Here is a 25,954-nt window from a genome sequence, read left to right as displayed (position 1 = left end):
GGATGTGGCCCAGAAGTTGATTGACAGCATGCCAGGGTAAATTGCAGAGGTCTTAAAAAAATAGGGGCAACACTGCAAACATTGACTCTTTGCAGAAACTTAATGTAATTGTGAATAAAAGCCTTTAAAATGCTTGTTTCACTTATGAAATGCTTGTTATTATACTTTAGTATACCATAGATACATATGATAAAAATTTAAATAATCTAAAACTCTAATCTAATATGTAAACTGCATAATTATTTAAATAAATAATATAAAATCTATTCATGATGACAAATGTGTTGACCCTATACTGGTACATTTAGAACAAGTAACAGTACAAAAGAAGACCCATAAATAAAGACTCTTTATTTACATTTGAAGCAAACATCATAAACTAGAAAACATGCATGATAAAAAATTTACATAACGGACAAAATTAAACAAATCTGAAAAGAAAGGATCTTGTACAATATTCCACTGCAAGGTTGAAAAAAAATGAAGGAAAAAAAAGGACACTCTCTAGGAAAAAGTAGTAGAAAAGACCAAAATATTGCACAGAATCAGTCTAACCACTGCATTCGTGTCAAATAAAAATCACTTAAATGCAAAATTAAACAGGATTGACAATAACAGTTCGGCTACAATAGATTCAAAATTTTTTTTAATGCATAACTGTTGTCTTGGTATCACTGCTGTGCTTTTCTCAGGAAAAAAAAGTTTTAAGAAAATGGGAAAAATTGCGATTCTTCGAGACCAACTATTTCTATGACTAAATCAACTGTTCATTAATAATATTTCTTAAACATGTGATTAAAAAAGAAACGGAGAAATAACGGAGAGGGAAAAATAAATCCCCAAATGTATTTTTTTTTTTTTAAAGTGCAAAAAGTAATGGAGGAATATTAATGACATATTGCTCTTTAATGCCAGATGCACATTTTGCTTCCTGCTAAAGTAGTCCAGCTTAGTGTTCAGTAGTTAACCCCAATTGGGGTTTATATATTTGCATTTTATTTTGATCATTATCCAGCCATTTAGTAAAACATTGGTATACTGTACTTACTCACAAAGCAGAATATTCTGCTCCCACACTGCATTTTCAGAAGCAAAATGATTCAACACCATGAAATATAAATACCAAGAATATCAAGATGATGCCTGACGAGAATTCCAGAATTGTTTTCCTCTAATTAAGACTAAACAAACTGTCTTTGGTCATTCAACATCATGTATTTAAGATATATATATATATTTTTTTTTTTACGAAAAAGAAAGAGTGGGGAGGAAAAAAAACAAACACCAAAAGCAACATTCAATCCCTTAAATATATTTCTTATTTAATTCATGGGTTGGGTGACTTATCTGGTGAATGGAATGATTTTTAAAAATGTGTAAATCATTTTTTGTACTTTGTGTGTGTGTGTGTGTGTTGGGGATGCCATAATCTTTCATCCTGGAAATAAATGTCATGAATACAGAACTGTTGTTGGACTGTTGTTAGGTGGGCCAGGACATTCCTGTGACTAAAATTATAGTTCCACTTCTCTTCAGATCTACCATCCAACTCTTCACCAGTCTCTGTCTCTTGTCTGTTTTTCGTCCTTGTCTTACAGGTAAGGATCTAGTATCGGTACCAGCGCCACTTCTGGCCTCGGAAGGTGGGCTTTATTTTGTGCTTTCACTGCATTTTTGACATCTCATATTTTGTAGTCATGATTTCCTGAAAAGTGAACCATATTGAACAGAATGTTCAATTGTCGTTGAATAAATCATTTTAAAATACCTAAATAAAATGAACATTTTATGTTTGATTTAACAAACCTCATCCGAGTCGAGAAGCACAGGCAGAGCACTGAAACACAAGAAAAATATATATGATGAAAGCATGCAGGGCTCCATAAGTAATTGGACCAATAATTTACCTTTTTACCTCTGTACACCATCTCAATCGATTTTTTTAATTGAAGCAAACAAGATGTGAGTGTAGCCTTTCCACTTTACTTTAAGGGGTTTAGAAAATGTACTGGATTGGCTCTAGGTCTAGATTTAGGTGATCTGGGTATCCATCTGTACCGTAAACCACTGAAGTTTTCATGAACAGATACCAAATGCACATTCAACACTAGGAATTAACTATAATTATAATCATAATTAAATATGTTATATAATGTACAATTGCATATTATATAATGATATATAATTATGTTATAATTATATAAACATAATTTGGCATGAAATAACTTTACACCTCACTATGAAACTGCTTATTGGTCAACTATCTCAATTACTTTTGAGCCTGTAAACATAGGTCGATTTAAAAAAAATCTATTCCAAATCAAATATCATTGCATGGATGCAGCGTGTTGTCTGCTTGGTATGCGACTGGGAACAGTTCCATGAAGACGGCCCTGGCACAACTGGTGCACAACTGGTGAACTGGCATGAGGAGTAATGATTACCTCATCCAGAGTTCGATTTCCGGATGATGCTATAGCCTTTCGCAGCCGGAGAGAAAGAGAGAGAGAGGGAAAGAAAACGATGACTGGCCGAAGCTCTCTCAGCGAGGTGAGATAGGAGGCACCTAGCGCTCTCACATCAATCACGGCTCTACTGCCAATCATGGACTTCTGTTAGCTTACGCAAATGGAAGTAGTGGATAGTACTGTCCTCAGAGTGAGATACGCCGCCCCCAACAGTGCATAAGCGAGCATTCGAAAAAGATGCAGTCAAACACAGAGGAAATACGTGAGAGTCTTTGACCCTTCCTGACTCATAATAGTAGCATTAATGTGGCTACTGGGACGGTGGGAATTGGAAATGACTAAATTATGAAGAAAATCGGGGGGAAAAAAATTCTGAAATTACTGCTGAAAGAGTTAATGCTGGCTATGGCAGAAAGAAGTCAGAACACACAATGCAGTTTACCGTGTACGAGGCTGTTTAGCCACAGACCAGTTGGAGTGCCAATGTTTGCATTTGTCTACTGCTGAAAGCACCAACAATGGGCATCAGAACTGGGCCAAAGACCAATAAGAAAGTGGCCTGGTCTGTTAAATCGTGTTTTCCTTTACATCATGAGAATATCTGCCTGTGTTGCATACCTGGGGAAAGTGATGGCACCAGGATGCACTATGAAAAGGAGGCAAACTGGCACAGACAGTGTGATGCTTTAAGCAATGTTCTCAGAGCTGTTTTAGCAGCACAATGGGGCATAAACAATATAGCACCTGGCATGTATTTTAATGCTATGGCTGATCAGTGTATTCCCATCAGCAAAAATATTTTGTGTTCTAAAAAATGTATGATGTCTAACATCTTCCTTATGTTCCTTAGCTCCTGTTTCTACACAGCAAGAGAGACTGTAAATTCATAATGAGAAAGTTTATGGTATATTATAAACATATGGGGAAAAAAATCTAATAAAACATTTAAATAAATGATTTGTATAATAATGAGGGTAATTTATATTATATCATATCATATCATATCATATCATATCATATTATATTATATAGGAATCTAATGAAAACCTTAAAAGTGAAACCTTAAACAGCAACCAATAAATCTGGACACCTTGTAAGCTAGAGTAATGCAAAATAAAACAAAGTTTTACTCACTATTGTGTAATAAGCACAGATTTTAATAAAGAAGCATTTTTAAATAAGATACTTACACATCTGTTAAGGAGGAAGGAATGTTGTCTTCTACCCACTTCAAGTCTTCATCCTAATACAAAAATAAACAAATGCCTAGTCAGCTTGCATGCTACTCATTTTAAAATACAGTACAAAATTACTAGCACTCCAATGAAGTAGATGTACTTAATAAACTAAAAAAAAATTATTGCATTAAATTAATTCTAGAATTTAATTTAAAAAAAAAACTAAACATGCCTGTGTCAGAATAATTAGGACTTCTGCATTTACTATGTTGTACATCTTCCCTTTGCCTAAAATAACAGTGCTGAGGTTTCTATTATATTTCCTTAATAAGATGCAAGGTAAAGAATTGGAGACCGTTTCTAAATAGAGTGGAACCTTGGATTACGAGCATAATTCATTCCAGAAGCGGACTCATATAAAACACTCGTAAACCAAATTTAATTTTCCCATAAAAAATAATGGAAACTCAAATTATTTGTTCCACAGCCCCCCAAAAAAATACAAAAATAAAAATAATTAACATAAAATATTAAGTAAAAATAAAACAAATTGACCTGCACATTACCTTAAAAAAAAAGTAAAAATGACTCCTGACAGATTAGTGTTTTTGTTTGTGCTCGCAGGCGTGTGTGTGAATCTAAAATAAGCTCCCCTTCTTGTCTTACACTGTTACCCTTCCTACGCTCTTTACACACACCACGAAAACACTGTTTTATCAGAAAAATAAACAAGAAGTCTCTCTAATAACAGACTAGATTGAGCGACAAACTAACGGAATCACTGCTGTAAAGTAAAAATAAAACAATAAAAACGCGAAAGTAGGAGGGGTCTGTGTGTGGAACGGTGTCCAATGATGCACACACACGCTGTAGTCACAGTGTTATAGTAAACAGTACACGCGTGCACGGATGTTGATTATACCAGTAAGAGACGCGCACTAAGACCCATCAGGGAAGATGACTACCCACAATTCCGCAGTGCAAGAGAGAGAAAAACCGTTGGCTTAGTTGTGATCCCGTGACGCTCGGCGTCAAAACAAGAAGCTCATGCGTGATAAATAATATTCGGTACTCGTAAACCAAGACTTGTTCGTTTTCCCAGTCAAAACTTTTTAAAAATCGTTATTTTTTTTGCGAAACATTCGCAAACCGTGTTACTTGCAATCTGAGGTTTCACTGTATACAAGTTCTTTACAAATCCATTTTTACCATGGCTGCCAATCATTTTGCATGATGATTTATTTTAAGCTAACACTAACCACACTGGAAGCAGGAGGTTTTGTTGTTCCATTAGTCTCAGGCTTAGCAGCTCTCAGTTTTATCCCATCAGCTAGAAAAAAAGAAAGACACGGATGAATATTCACATAGTGGAAGTCTTGATGGATATATTTAAGGGCAGAATATTGCTCACCAATATTTGCAGAAACCAAGAACTCTTCAATCTCTTCATCATCTGAATCATCAATTAAAGGTGTGAAGGCATATCTATAGCATTGGATAGGCGAGGAAACAGATTTACTTTCAAGATTAAAAAAAAAAAGGTTAAGTTCTGCAGTCATGTGTAAAATTTAGTACCCCTTTTTTTATTTCTGTATCTTTTTTGTGTAAAAACATATTATTCATCTGATTGTAGCAGGTCTCAGTATCATACAAATACAACCTCAGACGAACAGCAACATATAATTTTTTCACTGTCTTTACTTTTTTAAATTGGTCCCTCACATTATTGTGGAGTAATTTTGGCCCACTTTTCTTCACAACATGGCTCCAGTCTATTAAAGTTTTTGGGAATTCGCATATGCACAGCTCTCTTAAGGTCCCACCACAGCATTTCAGTTGCGTTGAGTTCTGGCTTTGACTAGGTACCCAGGTCCTGTGGCTGCAAAAAAGATTTAATTATAATCCCTCCACTGCCATGCTTAACAGTAGATATGAGGTTTTTCTTCTGAAATGCTGTTTGCTTTTTACCATAGTATTGGGCATTAAGGACAAACAACTCCATCTTGTCTCATCTCTTTATATTGTTCCAGAAGAGTTGTGCTTTGTTCAGATTAAGTTCTGCAAACCACAGTCATGCTTTCAGCATTTGTTCCCTGCACCATCACCCAACATTTATTAACATAATCAATAAATGACATCCTTCACCATCACCCAAACTCCAACATATCTAATATTTATTTAAACATTTTACAATGGTCACATACAAATTTAATCAAACTTCAGTTTGATATAATTAAAGTTGTTTCTTTTTATAACCCCTTTTAAATACCAAAATATTTTTGCAACTTTTAAAATCTTTCCTCAGAGAATTCCATGCTTTTACTCCAGCAACAGACAAACACATTTGTTTTAGGTTTGTTCGTACCATTGAATATTTAAAGTCATAAGGCCGTCTGTGAATGCAAATGTCTGTGATTGCTGAAAATGTTTTTTTTTTTCAAAACGCGTTTTCTTTTGTGTTTTAGTCAACGTGAACTACCGTACTATCTCTAGAGCACCGGTATTCAAGTTTGCACACCAATAATGAATGTAGAATCCACGCATCCTGGACATGTGGTCTTGTGCAACGCCCACATGTTAAAAAAAATTAATTAAAAAAAAACACTCCTATCTCCGAAATGAACATGGAGATTTTAGTCCCGTCCGAATGCAAACATGAAATGACAGACGTCATCTGAAAAAAGTCTAACTCGAACGTAATTTGTGTAAAGCTGCTTTGCGGCAATGAAAATTGCTAAAAGCGCTATACAAATAAAATTGAATTGAATTGAACTGAATTTGGAAAACTAGTCCCGTCCAAATAGGGCTTAAGACTACTGCTTATGTCTTTACCCCTTAGCATTGTGCTAAAAAAGATGGAGTACTAACCTTTACACAAGACTGTATTTATGTTATAAAGAAAGCTGTTTTTACTCCAAACGGCAAAGCCCTATTTTAATCGGACTCAATGTAAAACTTCTGTATTAATGATTTTCAATATATGATGTCTAAGTGGGAGACACAGAAATCATTCTGGTGTCAAAGCTTGCCTTTGGTTATTTGCTGATGGTCTCCAAAGAAACATAATGACAAGCAGTATGACAGAGAACAGAAACCTCCAGAAGGCATCATCTACCCAGAGCTCCATCCAGTCCTGCTCAGAATATCAACACAAGTAAAAATATATATATATATATTTCTTTTGAAAATAATAGATAATGTATATATAAAATTATAGTGCATCAAATACTCACAGCCTGACAGTCTGCTAACCGGAACTTCTTTGTTGTCCATATCATGAAAATGACAGAGGCTAAAAATAAGGGCAAATGTAAATACCATGTAAAATAAACAAGTCATATTCAGCAAATTATTAAATGATTCTTTTCTCCTATCCACTAAAACTGGGTGTTGGGATTTGGAGCCTATTCTAAAAACAGGAATTATTTTCCATTGTGATATTTCTTAATTTACTTACCAATCACAGCAAAGACGAGAGTATTGGTAAAGTGTCTGTACAATGACAACTTCACTGGGTTTCTTCTGAGTTTTAGCATCTTTATGGTTTGTGCAAGACTAACAAATATTTAAGAAGCTGTCAAGGAAATAACAAAACCTCAGAAAAAATAAATCACTATAACTATACAATGATCAAAGAAGCGGTTTAAGACTTTATATAAATAAAAAAACACTGCTAGTTAAAAATGAAAACTATAGAGTAAACAAACGCCACTTATCATTTATGTTAACCATGGTACGACACACTCAGTAAAGCATTATAAACAACACTAAAGTAAGCAGGCAGAAATGAAACATGACGACAGAGAAGGCCCTTGTGTATGCACTGATCAACCTAAAAGGATATCCACCAACAGAGAGAGGAGTCGAGCAGTGCCAGGGGAATGTTGGCCAGTAAGGCCAGGTCAGAATCTTTGGCCTGAGAAAGACAGAAACGCAAAATAGAAAAGAGGTAAAGGAAAAGCATGAGTGTATAAGTATGAGTGAAAGAGAAAATTCAGGGTAAGGGAAAAACTGAAACTAATTAGGCCTAGTCAAGCAGGAAATGCACTCATTATGACAATGAAAATATAGTAATTTCAACTGTTATAACTACATAATTTTAGCCAGTTATATATGAAACCATCAGATACTGATAAAGTACACTTTTAGGCAATTAATGACAGAAAATGTTTTTTGTTTTTAATATACCTGTATACCATATATTATGATATACCATCATATCACCTGTTTTATTGCAGCATATACTATAAGTAGGATGTGGTATTCCTGAAGGAAATTAATATACACTGGACTTGCAAGTAACCCGGTTTGCGAGTGTTCCGCAAGACGAGAATACGTTTTGACTTTATAAACGAGCGAGTCCTAATGTACCAAGTATCCTTAAGTATCATGTGGCATGAATGTCTTTCTTGTTTTGACCGAGAGTCACGTGATCACAACTGAGCCAATAGTTCTTCTCTTTCTCGCGCTGCAGAATTAAGGCTAATCATCTCCCATGCTTGGTCTCAGTGCACGTGTCACTCGTATAGTCAACATCCGTATGTGTATTGTTTACTAGAACACTGTGACCATGTGTGTGCGCATAAAGCATCTTTTATTTTGTGTTTGTATGTGTGTGTACAGTATGTGTGTAGGACAACTTACACACACACACACCAGTGTCTCACACACACCAGACTCATCTGCGTGCTTATTATTATTATTTTTTTTATTACATTACATTACATTTTATATGAATATTTTTGGGTTGTAAAATGAGTTTCCAATATTTTTTATGTGGGAAATTTGCTGTAATATACGAGCACGCTTCTGGAACAAATTATGCTTGCAATCCAAGGTTCCACTGTATTTATAATGTAAATTGCCCTTTATAACCAAATGCTTGTGGACACCTGACCATCACACTTATCTGTCCTTGCTGAACATCTCGGTACAGATTAGGTCCGTTTTGCTGTTATAACAACCACTCTTCTGAAAAGGCTTTTTTCCACTAGATTCTGAAGCATGGCTGTGGGGATTCATGCATTAATGGGGCATTAGCAAGGTCTATGATGTTGAGTGAGGAAGCCTGTGTTCCAATTAATTGCAAAGATGTTCACTGCACAAATAAGGTAACATGCTGGAACAAGTTTTTACCACTACAGCATACAATAACTTGCTACACTGCCATGACAAAAAAGTCTTACACTAGACCACCTTTAGCTTAGATTTTGATTCGAAATGTGGGAAATTCATGAGTGAAAATGATTCCTCATGCTCTGAGAACCACGCATTCGCAATTTAAACCTAATTAATTATTATTCAAGAAATATGGTCATGCAATTAAGTAACAAAAATGTAGTCATTCTGTACAGTCAGGTCATTAGCTGACTTAATTTTATTGCCTCATAACACTGCACTAATGTTGTTATGTTGCTAATTATTGCCATATAATGAGTCTAAACCTGACCAATTGAAGCAACCACAGATCGTAACACTGCACCGAGAGGCATGGCCTTGCTTTATGCTCTTCCCTTCTTACGCTGACACACCAATCACTCTAGAATAAGATAAATCTAAATTCATCTGGCCACGTGACCTTTTTTTTAATTTATCCAAAGACCAATCTTTATGCTCCCTAGCAAATTAAATCCTTTCTCTGATTAGACTAACAAATGGTTTCCTTCTTTCCCAATTTTGTCCCATTGCAGTAGATGTGTGGAAATGCTCTTTTTTTTTAAACAATTTTTTTTCTTTTTTTGCCAGGCAGTGTATACTTTTGTACAATGTTGTAACAACACTTTGCAGAAGGCCCATTTATGGGTGTGACTGTCAGGTGTGAACAAATTATTTGGCATATATATACAGTGAGGTCAATAAGTATTTGATCACCCTGTGGTTTTGCAAGTGTTCTTACTTAGAAATCATGAAGGGGGGGGGGGGGGGGGTCTACAATTTTCAGCAATTGTAGACCCCCCCCCCTACAATTTTTTTTACAATTTATTTGTGAATTACTGTGTCAAGTAAGTATTGATCACTTGCTTATCAGCCAGATTTCTGACCCTCAAAGACCTGTTATTTTGCTTTTAAATAGTCCAGCTACACTCTGCTTATGATTCTTAATTAGTAGCATCTGTTTGAGGTCGTTAGCTGTCATAAAGACACCTGTGCACCCAACAGTCAGCCAAAGTCTAAGTAGATACATGTGGTATCAATGATGCTAAGAATGGTGAAGAATCATCCCAGAACTACACCGGAGGAGCTGGTCAATGCCGTAAAGAGAGCAGGGACCATCGTTTCCAAGGCTACCATGAGTAATACACTAAGACGTCATGGTTTAAAAACTTGCACCGCACAGAAGGTTCCCCTGCTTAAGTTAGCCCATGTCCAGGTTTGTCTGAAGTTTGCCAGGGACCATCTGGATGATCCAGAGGAGTCATGGGAGAAAGTCCTGTAGTCAGATGAGACCAAAGTAGAACTTTTTGGTCTTAACTCTAGTTGCCGTGTTTGGAGGAAGAAGAATGATGAGTATCATCCCAATAATACCATACCTACAGTGAAAGCATGGGGCTGGAAGCATCATGCTCTGGGGGCGTTTTACTGCACAGGGGACAGGATGACTGCACTGTATTAAGGAGAGGATGAACGAGGCCATGTATTGTGACGTATTGGGCAAAAACCTCCTTCCCTCAGTCAGAGCATTTAAGATGGGTCGGGGCTGGATCTTACAACATGACAATGACCCAAAGCACACAGCCAGGAAAACCAAGGAGTGGCTCCATAAGAAGCATATAGACTATTTCAAAGCAATATAACAGGTCTTTGAAGGTCAAAAATCTGGTGGATAAGCAAGTGATCAAATACTTATTTGACATAGCAATTCAGAAATAAATTGTTAAAAAAATCATACAATGTGATTTCCGGATTTTTCTTTTTAGATTCTGTCTCTCACAGTGGAAATGCACCTATGCTGAAAATTGTAGACCCCTCCATGATTTCTAAGTAAAAGGACTTGCAATTAGCAAGTAAAAATAAACAATAAGCAGCACTTGTGTTTAGTCTACAGTGTGAGGTCTTGAAGTGTGTGTGAGGTCAATGTGAGGTCTTGAAGCCTTACTGTAGTCTGGATTGGTCGCTTTTGTTCTTTTGGTTCTTTGATTAACGATGTAAATAAATGTGTTACAACTTGTTTCTGTGCTGTTTTGGGTTATGGAAGCTTTTATGGCTAAGTTGTAAAAGGTCATGAAGCTCTACTTTGTTAGTCATATTATATTATCGTATCATATCATGTTCAAGTTAACATCCGCCAAAATTATGGGTTAAAGGTTTCTACATTTAATATACTGAATGTCATTTCTGGGTTTATATGGGTTATAAGTAAAAAACTTTGGAAGGATATGAACCAAATGATGCAGGTGTCAAACAGAGTCAGAACAATGGCAGTGATCAGAGCTGGTACACTGTCCCGGACCTTGCAGATCAACACAGAACACTTACTCGCAAGAGCAAGAGAAAACAGATTCAACTTTCTTTAATTTATACTTTACAGAAAAATCATTCACTAAAGGAAAAATCCACCCCAAATTACTTCACTGATGTAAAAGACTTTTATATTATCTTTTGTAGTGTATTGTAAGTTCTGGCTTTAAATGTTTGGTTTTAGCTATTTAGCAATGAATTATCTCTGTGTAAAGACTGAAATGACACAAAAGTCCCTGGATTTCTAATTTATGTGACAATAAACTTCACTGAAAAATGTTATAAACAAAGCCATGCATGTTTGTTTTTAGTTGCTTGACTATAAAACCTGACTGTTGTTACATGGTCAGGACTGTAACTGTGCTTAGCAATGTTCCTCATGACATTGATGCATCTGACAACTGCTGACTTCTCATAATGAAGATACCAACCAACAAATTACTATTCTCATAACTAAGCTCATCAGAAACATTTCAATGTAATCACATCTTCAGGGTGGAGCTTTTCATCAATGTGATGTAAATATGCAAAAGAAGTAATAGTAATGAACTAAGTAAATTTAAAAGCAAGCAGATAAATTCCAAATTGCTTTACAACGGTTAACTTTGGCTCCAACTATATTCCTAGGGGAGCCGTATGTTAAACAGAAGCATTGGCAGTAAAGGCTATTTACCCCAGTGATCCTCAAAATACCCTCAATGGCAGCAAAGGCAAAATAAAGGACCCCCAGACCAACAACTCTGTGCATGACAGTTCCCAACCGAGGCCTGAAAATAACACAATTACAAAACACAACTCATTTAATGGTTGTCAGAATGATCGATATCAAGTAAAAAATAGAAGACATTACTCTCTACTCACTTGACTATACCATAGCCCAGACTGACAATGATGACCAAAAGTCGTGCAAGGGTTCTCTTCAGAGCTGACACAAGTTCAGCAAAAATCAGCAAGCCTTGAGCTGTGGAAGTAAGAACTGACATTATGTATGGCACAATTGAGCAAACAAACATAAATCAAATAAATAAATAAATAAAAGAGAGGAAATAGAAAAAAAAATCTTTTTAGCATCTTAGTTTTAAGTAAGGATGCACCAATTGTGAATTTCTGGGCAGATACAGGTTCTGATGTTGAACTGGCCGATATCTATGTTTTTTTTTGCCCACAGCTCTTGTGCAGCTGTGGGCTTCTCTTCATACAGAATATGTTCTTATGCGCACGTTGCAACAATCAAATTGTCATGTTTAAGAAACCAATTTAAAATGATTTGAGCTATGTGACATGGTGCATTATCCTGCTGGAAGTGGCCATCAGAGGATGGGTACATGGTGGTCATAAAAGGATGGACATGGTCAGAAACAATGCTCGGGTAGCCCGTGGCATTTAAACGATGCCCAATTGGCACTAAGGGGCCTAAAGTGTGCCAAGAAAACATCCCCCACACCATTACACCACCACCAGCAGCCTGCACAGTGGTAACAAGGCATGATGGATTCATGTTCTCATTCTGTTTACGCCAAATTCTGACTCTACCATTTGAATGTCTCAACAGAAATCGAGACTCATTAGACCAGGCAACATTTTTCCAGTCTTCAACTGTCCAATTTTGGGGAGCTTGTGTGAATTGCAGCCTCTTTTTCCTATTTGTAGTGGAGATGAGTGGTACCCGGTCTTCTGCTGTTGTAGCCCATCCGCCTCAAGGTTGTGCGTGTTGTGGCTTCACAAATGCTTTGCTGCATACCTCATTATTTCAGTCAAAGTTGCTCTTCTATCAGCTTGAATCAGTCGGACCATTCTCCTCTGACCTCTAGCATTAACAAGGCATTTTCGCCCACAGGACTGCCGCATATTGGATTTTTTTCCCTTTTCACACCATTCTTTGTAAACCTTAAAAATGGTTGTGCGTGAAAATCCCAGTAACTGAGCAGATTGTAAAATACTCAGACCGGCCCGTCTGGCACCAACAACCATGCCACTTTGTCCCATTCTGACATTCAGTTTGGAGTTCAGGAGATTGTCTTGACCAGGACCACACCCCTAAATGCATTGAAGCAACTGCCATGTGATTGGTTGATTAGATAATTGCATTAATGAGAAAATGAAAGGTGTTCCTAATAATCCTTTAGGTAAGTGTATAGTAATGCCAAATGATGGCACTCCTTTTTGTTATGGTAAACTAAAGTGCCCCTGTGGTGCTCTAATTAACCTCCATGCTGAACTTCTTTTTCTCTGTAATGAACAGTGTAGGTAATGATTGTTGTATTGTCCATTCCAATATGACAATGAATGTAGTGTCATGGATACTGGATTCGTGTGGGTAATGTTTTATCTTGTCAGAATAACCATACAGTGTGAAAATCCCTACACAAGTTATCAACTCCCTATGCTAATTGTCAATCCTGGAGCTATTGCTAAGTAAAAGGATTTTCCTCACTCCTTACACCATTTTGGTGGCAAAAAAAAGCTGTGTATTGTGTATATTGCTATAGAACAACTTATTCCATTACCTAACGATAATTTTACTATATCATTTTACTGAAAATACATAAATGGCTTATTTACTGTACAGTCGTGGCCAAAAGTTTCGAGAATGACACTAATATAAGTTTGTACAAAGTTTGCTGCTAAACTGCTTTTAGATCTTTGTTTTAGTTGTTTCTGTGATGTACTGAAATATAATTACAAGCACCTCATACTTTTCAAAGGCTTTTATCAACAATTATATGACATTTATGCAAAGAGTCAGTATTTGCAGTGTTGGCCCTTCTTTTTCAGGACCTCTGCAATTCGACTGGGCATGCTCTCAATCAACTTCTGGGCCAAATCCTGACTGAGAGCAACCCATTCTTTCATAATCACTTCTTGGAGTTTGTCAGAATCAGTGGGTTTTTGTTTGTCCACACGCCTCTTGAGGATTTACCACAAGTTCTTAATGGGATTGCAGATCATTTACTGCTTTCTGTTTCACCCAAATGAGGATGGGTTCCCTGTTAAGTCTGGTTCCTCTCAAGGTTTCTTCCTTTTACCATCTCAGGGAGTTTTTCCTTGCCACTGTCGCCCTCGGCTTGCTCACCAGGGACAAACTGACCATTTTGATTCATACAAATTCACATTTTATACAAAGTTAAATAATTCTTTTGACTGTGTAAAGCTGCTTTGCGGCAATGACAATTGCTAAAAGCGCTATACAAATAAAATTGAATTGAAAAATTAAGATCTAGGGAGTTCCCAGGCCATGGACCAAAATTTCAACGTTTTGGTCCCCGAGCCACATAGTTATCGCTTTTGCCTTATGGCAAAATAAAATTGCATTGTTCTTCATCAAACTGTTGTTGGATTGTTGGAAGAAGTTGCTGTTAAAGGGTGTTTTGGTACCATTCTTTATTCATGGCTGTGTTTTGGGGCAAAATTGTGAGTGAGCCCACTCCCTTGGATAAGAAGCAACCCCACACATGAATGGTCTCAGGATGCTTTACTGTTGGCATGATGCAAAACTGATGATAGGGCTCACCTTTTCTTTTCCGGACAAGCCTTTTTCCAGATGCCCCAAACAATCGGAAAGAGGCTTCATCGGAGAATATGACTTTGCACCAGTCCTCAGCAGTCCAATCACCATACTTTCTGCAGAAGATCAATCTGTCCCTGATTTTGGAGAAAAGTGGCTTCTTTGCTGTCCTTCCTGACACCAGGCCATCTTCCAAAAGTTTTCGCCTAACTGTGCGTGCAGATGTGCTCACACCTGCCTGCTGCCATTCCTGAGCAAGCTCTGCACTGGTGGCTCTCCGATCCCGCAGCTGAATCCTCTTTAGGAGACGATCCTGGCGCTTGCCGGACTTTCTTGGATGCCCTAAAGCCTTCTTAACAAGATTTAAACCTCTTTCCTTGAAGTTCTTGATGATCCTATAAATTGTTGATTTAGGTGCAATCTTAGTAGCCACAAAATCCTTGCCTGTGAAGTCATTTTTATGCAACGCAATGATGGCTGCACGCGTTTCTTTGCAGGTCACCGTGGTTAACAATGGAAGAACAATGATTTCAAGCATCATCCTCCTTTTAACATGTCAAGTCTGCCATTCTAGCCCAATCAGCCTAACATAATGATCTTCAGCCTTGTGCTCGTCAACATTCTCACCTGAGTTAACAAGACGATTACTGATATTATCTCAGCAGGTCCTTTAATGACAGCAATGAAATGCAGTAGAAAGGTTTTTTGGGGATTAAGTTAATTATCATGGCAAAAGAAGGACTATGCAATTTATCTGATCACTCTTCATAACATTCTGGAGTATATGCAAATTGCTATTATAAAAACTTAAGCAAAAAAAACTTTTCCAATTTCCAATATTTATGTAATTCTCAAAACTTTTGGCCCAGACTGTACACAAGCATATGTTTGCACACAATATGGTAAACACTGACGGCTTTACAATTCCCAGTATAACATTTTCATGCAATCCATCTTTACTGCCTTAACTAAAAACTAAATATCAGTAAACTGTATTTTAGCTTTATTTTTTTTTGCAACTTACATGCTGAGCCAACAGCATTAGTGTTCTCATATTCGGCACAGAAGACTGCCATTTCTATCATTCCCAGGAAGATCACACCAGCTATCCAGAACTGAATACGCAGAAGGTCTTTCCAGTAGCAAGAGGCCCAGATGAACCAGAGCAGAGCATACAAGATGTATACAATGCACATCACCATGTAGAACTAAGGGTGTGGACAATGAACAGCACACAATTGGGAAAAATAGTTATATTCTTTACAAAGGCAAAAACCACAACAATCTTTGCTGATTTTGAAAGTTAAATAATGAAGAATTTCAACTAAAACACTCACAATCATAAGAGGCCATTCTGTGACTGAAATGTAACCATGGTCTCCTTTCATTATCACAGTGACTGTAACAAAGTAAAATATGTTATAACTGTAATTAAGAATTCAACAGTAGCAATGTTAATATACAGTAAGTTCAAATAATCTTATTCATAGAAAACTGTTAAAAAAAATACACAATGACACTTACAGGTTACATTCCAGTTGACATCCTTTTTATTAGTATCGATCAACACCACTAGTAGATATGGTCCATCTCTCCATGTTGTAGCAATGACATGATCCTTATGAAAAAAGGATTGCAATAAAAAACTGTTCGACACCCTCACATTCTGCAGATATTAACTTTTTTTGCAAACATCAAGAAACCTGAACTTTACCTTTTTTCCTGGGTCAACTACAACTTCTTCTGAAAGCCACCTGCTGTAATTGGCATTCTAACAAGATTAACACAAAAAGTAAGATTTCAATGTAAGCACATATTGTGGTCATCACTATAAGTCATTATATTAATATATAATGCATTATAAGGGCTTATACAGACTTACATGATCTGAACTCTGTTGTTGTGGATCCACTGTTTTTGGCTCTGCTTGGGATTTCTGCAGATAACATAAAAGCACATTTAGAGAACATTGAAGACATTCTGACTGTAGAAAAATGCTAAGTGAAAAAAATATATACATTAATCAAAAAAGTGTTACTGAGCAAAATAATAGGAGATCTGAAAAAAGTAATGTATGTACCATTGGGTACATTATTCTTTTCTGCCTGGAACCTGAATAGAGGTTTCAAAGAATATATTGAAATCCATGCTATGCTACTTCTGTCCTGAATGTAATTTAATCAAGTAAATGGCACAATACACATCTACTCAGTGTCAAAGCACTGAGCCCAGTAAAATAAAATGCTATTCGAAGGCATTGTTAAAAAAACTGCTAGTTAAAAGATAAGGAAGTGTTTTAGCCACTTGGACATAAAGTAATACCTGTTTTACATACATTTAGCATAGGGAAAACCTGCATCCCATTGTTGCAGGTTAATGTTCTGTATTTGTGCTCGATGTACTCTCCTGGTGCAAGAGGATTGGGGTCTAGACCTTCTCCTCTACTCAGTGGTGTCCTGTCATACATTTCCTGTTCACAAAAACACAAGGGAAACTTTAAAATAAAATATATGATTAATATTTATGCAGTTTAAAAAACATGTGGAACTCCAGTTACCTCTATGTTAGTGAATTCATTGTGACAAGGGTAGAACTTCAAATACCACCTTACAGTAAACGGGACCTCAACTGGACAGTTAAAGGAAGAGACTGCAAAGAAAAAAAAAAACATATATACATATATATGTACATGCATATACACACACATATATACACATACATACACATATTTCTTTTACATTATAAAGCAATGATGAAGGCTTTTCAAAATATGCAATAATCTCAGTTGATATTGAGATGTGTCTGCTACTTATGCTCTGTAAAGCCTTCATAATAGCTCTAATGTGAGGTTCTGTTAGTTGGTGATTTTAGTGCTTACAAAACAAATGCAATTAATACGCAGCCCAAAAAAGCCACATGGCGATCTGGCTGTTCATATTATTGTAAAGGATGAAATCCCTACCTTTTAACTGAATGTCAGTTTCCTTGTACATGGACTTTTTTAATAACAAAGGTCTTGATGTCTGTAAAAAAATAAAAATAACAAATAACAGAGGTCATTTCACAGGCTTAATACCACTGACACTGTAACAGTATAACAAAGCATTGTCATTTTCTAAGGTATGTCTGTACTGTGCATGAACCCATTTTACTTGATATATTTTGTAATTTCACAATCTTAGTGATTATAAGATTACAATACGTAGGCCTAAGAACTGATGTTGAATTTTGTTATCCCCAGTAGTGCCTTATGGCTCAGTAGTAAGTACCGCAAACAGTGCCTGGAGTTAAAAATAATGCAGATGATTGACTGGTTCGATGCACCAGCCAAAGAAATGCTGTGAAATGTACTTTACTAACAGTGCCACAACTAGTGTTGACTCCTGCTTGCTTTCACAAAGGTTTTGTTTATCACCTTCCTGTATCACCTAAAAAAAGTGACACGCAACAGCGCTAAACAAATGTTATGGTAAAATAAGAAGTGTTTGTTTTTCTTTTTTAAAGTGTTGTGAATTAAAAGTAGTATTTTACTACTTATGGCAATCATTAGCTTACATTCACAACCTTAAAAACTACTTTTGTGAATAGTGGTGAAGTGTAATTTGATGGTCTAGGCTCTGAACAGCTCTGCGCTGCAAGACTTGTGACTCGTATTCCTAAAGACTCGTAAACCAAATTGTAGGGCTGCAACAACTAATCGATAAAATCGATAATTATCGATAATGAAATTTGTTGTCAACGAATGCCGTTATCAATTAGTTTGGCTGCTCAAGTCACTGAGGAGCGCGACCACAAGATGCACAAATACACACAGATACACAGTCGCTCACGCAATGGGGGTTACAGATGCGTCTGCAGGAAAAAGCACGCGCCCCGAGTCCTCCAAGGTTTGATAGCAATTTACATTAAACGCCTCTAAGAAGACGGTAACCTGCACGCTATGCAAGACCATGCTTTCATGGCATGTTATGCACAAACACTTAAAAAGAAAACATGTTGGTGTTACAGATGGCGAAATGTCAGCAGGGTCAGTAAAAAGCATAAATCCCAACAGTAAGAGTTTACATTTTATCGGAAAAGAAAAGAATCGCGACAAAGCAGTGTTTCTGTGTAGAGCAGATAGAAAGAGTGTGTGTCTAATTACAAGCGCGGACACAGACACAAAGAGCAGGCTGAGCCTTGAGCAGAGAGAGAAAACGGATTTTTAACCTCTTTAATGAGACTTGCTTTTGCTTTACACACGCGCTGTACACACACGCGTACAGACGCAAAATAAAATGTTTTACGCACACACACGTGGTCACAGTTTTATAGTAAACAGTACACACTCTTATATTGATTATACCAATGAGAGATGCCCACTAAGACCCAGCAGGGGAGACGATAACCCACAATTACGCAGCGCAAGGAAGAGAAAAAACCGTTGGCTCAGTTGTGATCAAGTGACGCTCGGCGTCAAAATAAGAAGTGCATGCGTGCTACATGATACTCGGTACTCGTAAACCAAGACTTGTTCGTTTTGTTAAATCAACATTTCTTAAAAACCTTTGCTCGTCTTGTGGCGCGCTCGCAAACCGTGTTACTCACAATTCAAGGTTTCTCTGTATTTGAGACAACAGCTCCTTTTGTTCATGTGCAATGTGTTAACCATCAGTGCGGAGTTTTCTGCAGTGCTGAAGCTGTGCATTGGTGGACTGTTCACAGTCTAGAAAGCATGTTAAAAATCCAAGCAAAGTTGCTGTGCATCATACCACAACTTAAACTACAAAAACTAATAGAAAATGGACTAATGCAGTGGTGTCCAGGAAAAGCCTGTGTGTGTGTGTGTGTGTGTGTGTGTGTGTGTGTGTGTGTGTGTACAGGTTTTCATTCCAACCAAGCAGGAGCCACACCTGATTCTTGGCTCTAGAATTTCAATAGACTTTCAGGTGTGACTTCTGTTTGGTTGGAATGAAAACCCTCACGCACACCGGCCCTTTCTGGAGAGTATTGGACAACACTGGACTAGAGACAGCTACTGTGATTGAAGTGCAGAATAAAAATTAGAGAATGGACAATTAATGGCAATACATCTAGATGTTTGTCAATTAAAAATAAAGTGCCACTGTGTATAAAACGTTATGACAGCAGGTCACCCTTGTCCAACACTAATGGTCTGCTCTTCTGGACTTTCCAGTCACGTTACTGAGACGCAGCATCACCTTTCAAACAGCCACTAGATATCGGCTAGAAACACTGGAATTACCTCTAAATATTTAATAATAAACAGGCAAATGTAAGTCAAGAAATAATAATTAGACGAATCTGAAGAACATTATTCTACTGTATATTAAGTGCTCTCATATAAAGACATAATTGTCAGGTAGTTGCTAGGTTAATTCCTTGATTGTTAGCTGAAACAGACAGCTGTCTAGCTAAATAACCTGAATAGCTACACTAGCTAGCCTACCAGGTCCCTCATACACACACACACACACACACACACACACACACACTGTGACAGTGTGTTTAGTAATGGTTCCGTGTTCGTGCTGTTTATGAATGGCACAGCAGCTGTGTTTTACTGCACTAAATTAAAGCTAAGGACCTCAGATTAGCCGTGACTCAATGCCACATCAGCTTGATAGTTAGCTGACCGGCTAGTAGGCTAAGCGTGTGTAATGCTAGTCTGGTGAGTGTTGTCGCTTCAGACTAGAGGATGAATAAAGGTTACACAACCTAAAACGACCTACGCACTAATGCGAGTTACTGAAATAAAATGAAAGACAATGAAACCCGTGGGTTCGGTTAGTTATTCAGTCCTGTCCATCGGCCTGACTCTCCGACTCACACACTGCTCTCACTCCTTGTGTCTACTCACATTGACGACTGTAATAGTCCAGTATCCGGTCTCCGGCGCGGGATAAACGCCGTTGATGAGCGACAGGATTAAAATGCAGGACAGGAGAAAAGACCAGAGGATCTTGTCCAAGGCAGAGGTGCTCATTGTCCACCTTACAACAGTACCGGACATGGCTGGTGGGCTGCTCGAGCAGTGTAGTGTAGTGTAGTGTAGTGTAGTGAGAGTGAGAGAGAGACTGCCTGCCTCCACAACCGCGACAAACTGCCCCACCTACTGGGGAAGCACAGAGAGCACAGAGAGCGCTGCACACTAGCAGCACACTACACACACTACACACACCTGCCACCAGGTGAGGGGCAGTGAGGGACCACATCACGTTATAAGACACACGCACACATTTTTTAGTATTATTACTACCCTTGCTCTCCTTCTTTAGCTCTCACACATGTGACTTTATCTTTGACTGCAGAGCTCAATGTGTTTAATATATATAATTATTAATTTTATACAATTCTCACTCATTTTCATCTATACCACTGTATCCTGTATACATTTACAGTTTTTTCTCATTTACATTTTTACAGTTGAAGGCCTTGCTTAAGGGCTCAACATGGGGAAACTTTGTGGTTATGGGGTTTGAACCTGGGAACTTATAAACCACAGTCCAGTGCCTTAACCACTAAACTACCCTGACCCCTGTACGGACAGATATACTCCAAATAGGGACCATTGTACTTATTCCAATTTTTACTACCATGGTTGGATCTCTGGTTAACATTCAAACTCGCATTCACACACTGGGTAATTTGGGAACGCAAATGAGCCTAATCTGCATGTCTTTGGAGGGGTACCAATACATCAAAAAGCACACATGCATACACTCACACACTACAAGCAATTTGGGAAAGACTAACCTGCAGGTGGGAGAACATGTAAACATGTAAACTCCATGCATACAGAGACATAGGCAAGCAAGGCTGACTGGGAATCGAACCCAGACCCTGGAGGTGCAGGGCAACAGTGCTAACCACTACATCACCATGCTGCCTGGTGTCTTGCTTTCATACACTATGTAGCTCAAATATGTAGTGATAACTGAATAAACTGGTATAGGTGGTACTGTTGGTTCTACTATTTGACTGCTGCTGTGATCATATCAGTGCAGTAGAAACTGAATGTATACCCTTGAGACCCGAATATCCTCATATAAGGACATGACATTTTCTCCCAACTTCTTTGTCTATATACAGTGGTGTGAAAGAGTGTTTCTTTTTGCTTGTTTGTCACACTTCAATGTTTTAGATTATCAAACAAATTTAAATATGAATCAAACATAACACAAGTAAACACGCATCATGCAGTTTTTAAATGAAGGCGTTTAATATTTAGGAAAAACAAAATCCAAAACTAACAAAATATCCTGAAGGAGAATGTCCGGCCATCTGTTTGTAACCTCAAGCTGAAGAGAACAGCAGTTCTGCAGCATGACAATAATTCAAAGCACTAGAGCAAGTCCACTTTTGAATGGCTGAAGAAAAACAAAATAGAGATTTTGGAGTGGCCTAGTCAAAGTCCCAACCTGAATCCAATTGAGATGCTGTGGCATGATCTTAAAAAGGCAGTTCATGCTGAATCACAACAATTCTGCAAAGCTGAGTGGGCCAAAATTCCTCCACAGTGCTGTAACACTCATTGCAAGTTATCGAAAACACTTTTTTGCAGTTGTTGCTGTTAAGGGTGGCCCAACCAGTTATTAGGTTTAGGGGCAAACACTTTTTTACACAAGGCTATGTAGTTTTGGATTTAGTTTTTCCTTAATAATAAAAACCTTCATGGTTAACAGTTTGTGTCAGCCTTCTCTCGACCACTAACTCCAAACTCTTTAAGGGAGTACCCAAAATAAGCTAGCCTTACTGATTAGCTTTCTGAGCCTTTGGTATTGTTTTTTCAGCTTATCTATTTTTGTAGTTTAGAGATTGTGTACTGATGATGCATCAACCATCTCCGTAAAGTCTTTTCAAAACAAATACAAAGCCCCTCAATTGGGTTAAGGTCAGGACTCTATGGTGGCCAATTCATGTGTGAAAATGTTTTCTCATGCAGTCAAAATCTTTCTTTAACAATCTGAGCCAAATGTGGAAAAAATCATTGAAATAACCTGGATATCAGTACATTCAGGTCTGACTTTACTTTATTGGAACCCAAAGCCTACACCTGACCAAGTGAAGCAACCCCAGATCATAACACTGTCTCTAGAGGCTTATACAGTGGCAATCATGCTTGATGGCTGCATCGCTTCATGCTTGTCCCTTCTTACACATCCATCGCTCTGGAATAGGTTCAAACCTTAAAGGTGCTGCAGGAATTTCTGGCTGTGTAGTACATGTAAAAAAACAGGCATTTTACCAGGGGTGTGTGGACTTTTTGTATCCACTGTTCATTAAAAATTAGTTTCAATGAGAAATTAATGTAATTCCCATTAGCAAATCAAATTCAAATTTTTTCATATTCGAATTTTATTGGTCACATACACAGTCATACACAGTACGAAATGTAGTGAAATGCTTATACGACCGCCAGTGACCTTAAAAAGAGAATTAAAGCTTATAAAAAGAAATAAATATGAATAAAAGAAAAATAGGATAGAAAAATTAAATAGAAAAATTAAATGGAACTAGGAATAATAGAAATAAAAATAGAAATATGCTGTACATCAAAATAGAAATATACTGTACAAAAACATTTAAGAAATTGAGAAATTTTTATATTTTTGGAAGAAAGATGGTGTGCAAATATGCATAGAAAAAAGTGTCTTTGTGCAATGGTTATTAAAGTGTCTTTGTGCAATGGTCCAGAATGTAAACGTAAACATGTAGTGTAGATGTGAAGGTAGATGTGCGTGGAATTGTCCATAGTGTCCATGGATGTAAAAAGATTGATTGATTGATTGATTGATTGATTGATTGATTGTGAAAAGATTGTGTTAGTTCTGCATAGTGGTGTGGTTGAGAGACCTTATCGCCTGCGGGAAGAAGCCCCTCCTCAGTCTCTCTGTGTTGGCCCTCAGGGAGCGGAATCGCTTCCGAGACTGCAACAGAGTGAACAGCACTTTGATCTGTGCATTACTGTTCAGTTACAGTTTTTACACACTTAAGCATGCATCTGCAGAAAGACTGCAGGATCTGAAAGAATCATCCAGGTGTTGCTGTTCACCTAATGAAGCAGCCTTTATAGTCTAATTAGGGCCCAAGCACTATGACATCAGCCCTATGTCGTCATAGTGTGTAAACGGCCCTATTTTAGCAAAGAAAAAAATAATCAAAATTTTTTCTTTTTGGTGGTTTTGCTAAAAACTCATGAAAATTGCCAGACAGGTTGGAGTTTGCTGCCATTAGAATGCCTGAGAGTCTGCGTGGCGTGGACCACATCTTGCTGCATAGCTCATTGAGCTGAAAAACTTTGCACCTGAAGGATTTTGATACACTTCTCCTAGGGAATTTATATGATCACCACCAAACCGGGCCGATGTGATCTAAAACATTGAGGATGAAAAATTGCAGAGGGATTTGATATCTTAAACTGGTCAGCTGTGTACCCTAAATGTATACAGAGAAGTGGTTAATAACTTTCTCTGGGACATCACATTGAATGACATCACATTCAGTGTCATCACATTGAGTGACATCATAGTGTGATGCTTTTTTCCAGAATCTGGGGCTTTTTGGAGGTCTAAACATAAAATTCCCCCTTTTCTAAAATGAGGTCATAATGGTATTGGGATATCCCTTTAAATGCATGTGCCTACTGTGCCAGCTATCTCTCTGGTGTGCCAGGGTGGTGATGGCATAGGGTGCTTGGGACTGCTCATCGCTGCTTGCAACTATATTTTCTCATTGTTTTATTAGAGCTCTTGAATTCTAATCCATTGTTGTTGTTTTTTTCATTTTGATAATTTGACCCTTAGGCTTTTGTGAGACACTTGTATGTGAAAACTTCCCTCAAGAGTTTTTATTTGTGTTGTTTCACAGTGATTTTCTAATATATTTTAGTCTGACTGTAGGGAACACTGCAATTTTTTTTCCAGATCTTAAAATTTTCTTTAAAACCAAGTTCTCCCTCTACACCAACGACTGCACCTCTACAGACCCCACTGTCAAGCTCCTGAAATTTGCAGATGACACTACAATCATCGGCCTCATCCAGGACGGTGACAAGTCTGCATACAGAAGTGAGGTCGAGCAGCTGTCTGTCTGGTGCAGTCACAACAACCTGGAGCTGAACACGCTCAAAACAGTGGAGATGTTTGTGGACTTCAGGAGGAACCCACCTGCACTTCCCCCACTCACGATCATGAACAGCACTGTGACAGCAGTGGAGTCATTCTGGTTCCTGGGCACGACCATCTCTCAGGACCTGGTGTGGGACATTCACATTGACTCCATTGTTAAAAAGGCCCACCAGAGGTTGTAGTTCCTTCGCCAGCTGAAGAAGTTCAACCTGCCACAGGAGCTGCTCACACACTTCTACTCAGCCATCATTGAATCTGTCCTGTGCACTTAATAACTGTCTGGTTTGGCTCAGCTACGAAAGCAGACATCAGAAGACTACAAAGGATGGTTCGGACTGCTGAAAGAATGATTGGCCTTCCCTGCCCAAGTTGCAAGGACTGTATACATCCAGATTGAGGAAAAGGGATCGGAATATCATATATTTAGACCCCTCACCCCCAAGCCACCTTCTATTTAAACTTCTGTTATCAGGTCGACGCTATAGAGCACCAAACACTAGGACAGTCAGGCACAAAAACAGTTTTTTTTCACCAGGCAATCTACCTCATGAACAGTAAAACATCATTCTAACTGTCACTAAATATATAATCAGCAAAAAAAAAGAAACGTCCTCTGACTTTCAACTGTTTTTACTTTCAGTAAACTTAATGTGTAAATATTTGTATGAACACTAAAAGAGTCAACACCATAAGACATAAACTAAAAATGTTTTACAATGTGTCCCTAAATGAAGGGAGGCTCAAAATCAAAAGTACCAGTCAGTATCTGGTGTGGCCATCAGCTGCTTGAAGTACTGCAGTGCATCTCCTCCTCATGGACTGCCTATTGCGGACAGTCTGAGCACTGATGGAGGGATTGTGTGTTCCTGGTGTGACTCGGGCAGTTGTTGTGGCCATCCTGTACCTGTCACGCAGGTGTGATATTCGGATGTACCGATCCTGTGCAGGTGTTGTTACACGTGGTCTTCCACTGCGAGGATGATCAGCTGTCCTTCCTGTCTCCCTGTAGCGCCGTCCTAGGCGTCTCACAGTGCGGACATGGCAATTTATTGCCCTAGCCACATCAGCAGTCCTCATGCCTCCCTGCAGCATGCCTAATGCATGTCCACGCAGATGAGCAGGGACCCTGGGCATCTTTCTTTGGGTGTTTTTCACAGTCGCTAGACAAGTCTCTTTAGTGTCCTGTGTTTTTAGAACTGTGACTTTAAATGCCTA

General features: G+C 38.0%; 1 protein-coding gene across 2 annotated transcripts; it reads right to left on the bottom strand.

The window, feature by feature from the left end:
• Positions 1 to 330: 330 nt before the first annotated feature.
• Positions 331 to 20,654, bottom strand: tmem87b (transmembrane protein 87B). 2 transcript variants are annotated; one of them, XM_053502491.1, is made up of 20 exons: positions 20,470 to 20,654; positions 17,572 to 17,632; positions 17,167 to 17,258; positions 16,945 to 17,079; positions 16,492 to 16,545; positions 16,324 to 16,380; positions 16,134 to 16,227; positions 15,947 to 16,008; positions 15,634 to 15,817; positions 11,966 to 12,065; positions 11,778 to 11,871; positions 7,491 to 7,562; positions 7,104 to 7,212; positions 6,880 to 6,938; positions 6,676 to 6,779; positions 5,058 to 5,131; positions 4,906 to 4,976; positions 3,659 to 3,711; positions 1,807 to 1,837; positions 331 to 1,705 (listed from the first exon to the last, which is right to left on the bottom strand). In XM_053502491.1, exons 1-20 carry the CDS (start codon positions 20,620 to 20,622, stop codon positions 1,664 to 1,666), a joined length of 1,701 nt encoding a protein of 566 aa, XP_053358466.1. In that variant the 5' UTR covers positions 20,623 to 20,654; the 3' UTR covers positions 331 to 1,663. The 2 variants fall into 2 exon arrangements, with proteins under 2 accessions (XP_053358466.1, XP_053358465.1); XM_053502490.1 differs by lacking the exons at positions 331 to 1,705; positions 1,807 to 1,837; positions 3,659 to 3,711; ... (1 more) ...; positions 5,058 to 5,131; positions 7,491 to 7,562 and adding an exon at positions 11,025 to 11,096 and having other exon boundaries at positions 6,532 to 6,779.
• Positions 20,655 to 25,954: the final 5,300 nt, after the last annotated feature.

Source organism: Clarias gariepinus, chromosome 8, assembly GCF_024256425.1.
Source record: "Clarias gariepinus isolate MV-2021 ecotype Netherlands chromosome 8, CGAR_prim_01v2, whole genome shotgun sequence".
Classification (NCBI taxonomy): domain Eukaryota; kingdom Metazoa; phylum Chordata; class Actinopteri; order Siluriformes; family Clariidae; genus Clarias; species Clarias gariepinus.
Note: the sequence above shows the minus strand (reverse complement) of the source record. Positions and strands in the feature narration are given on the sequence as shown.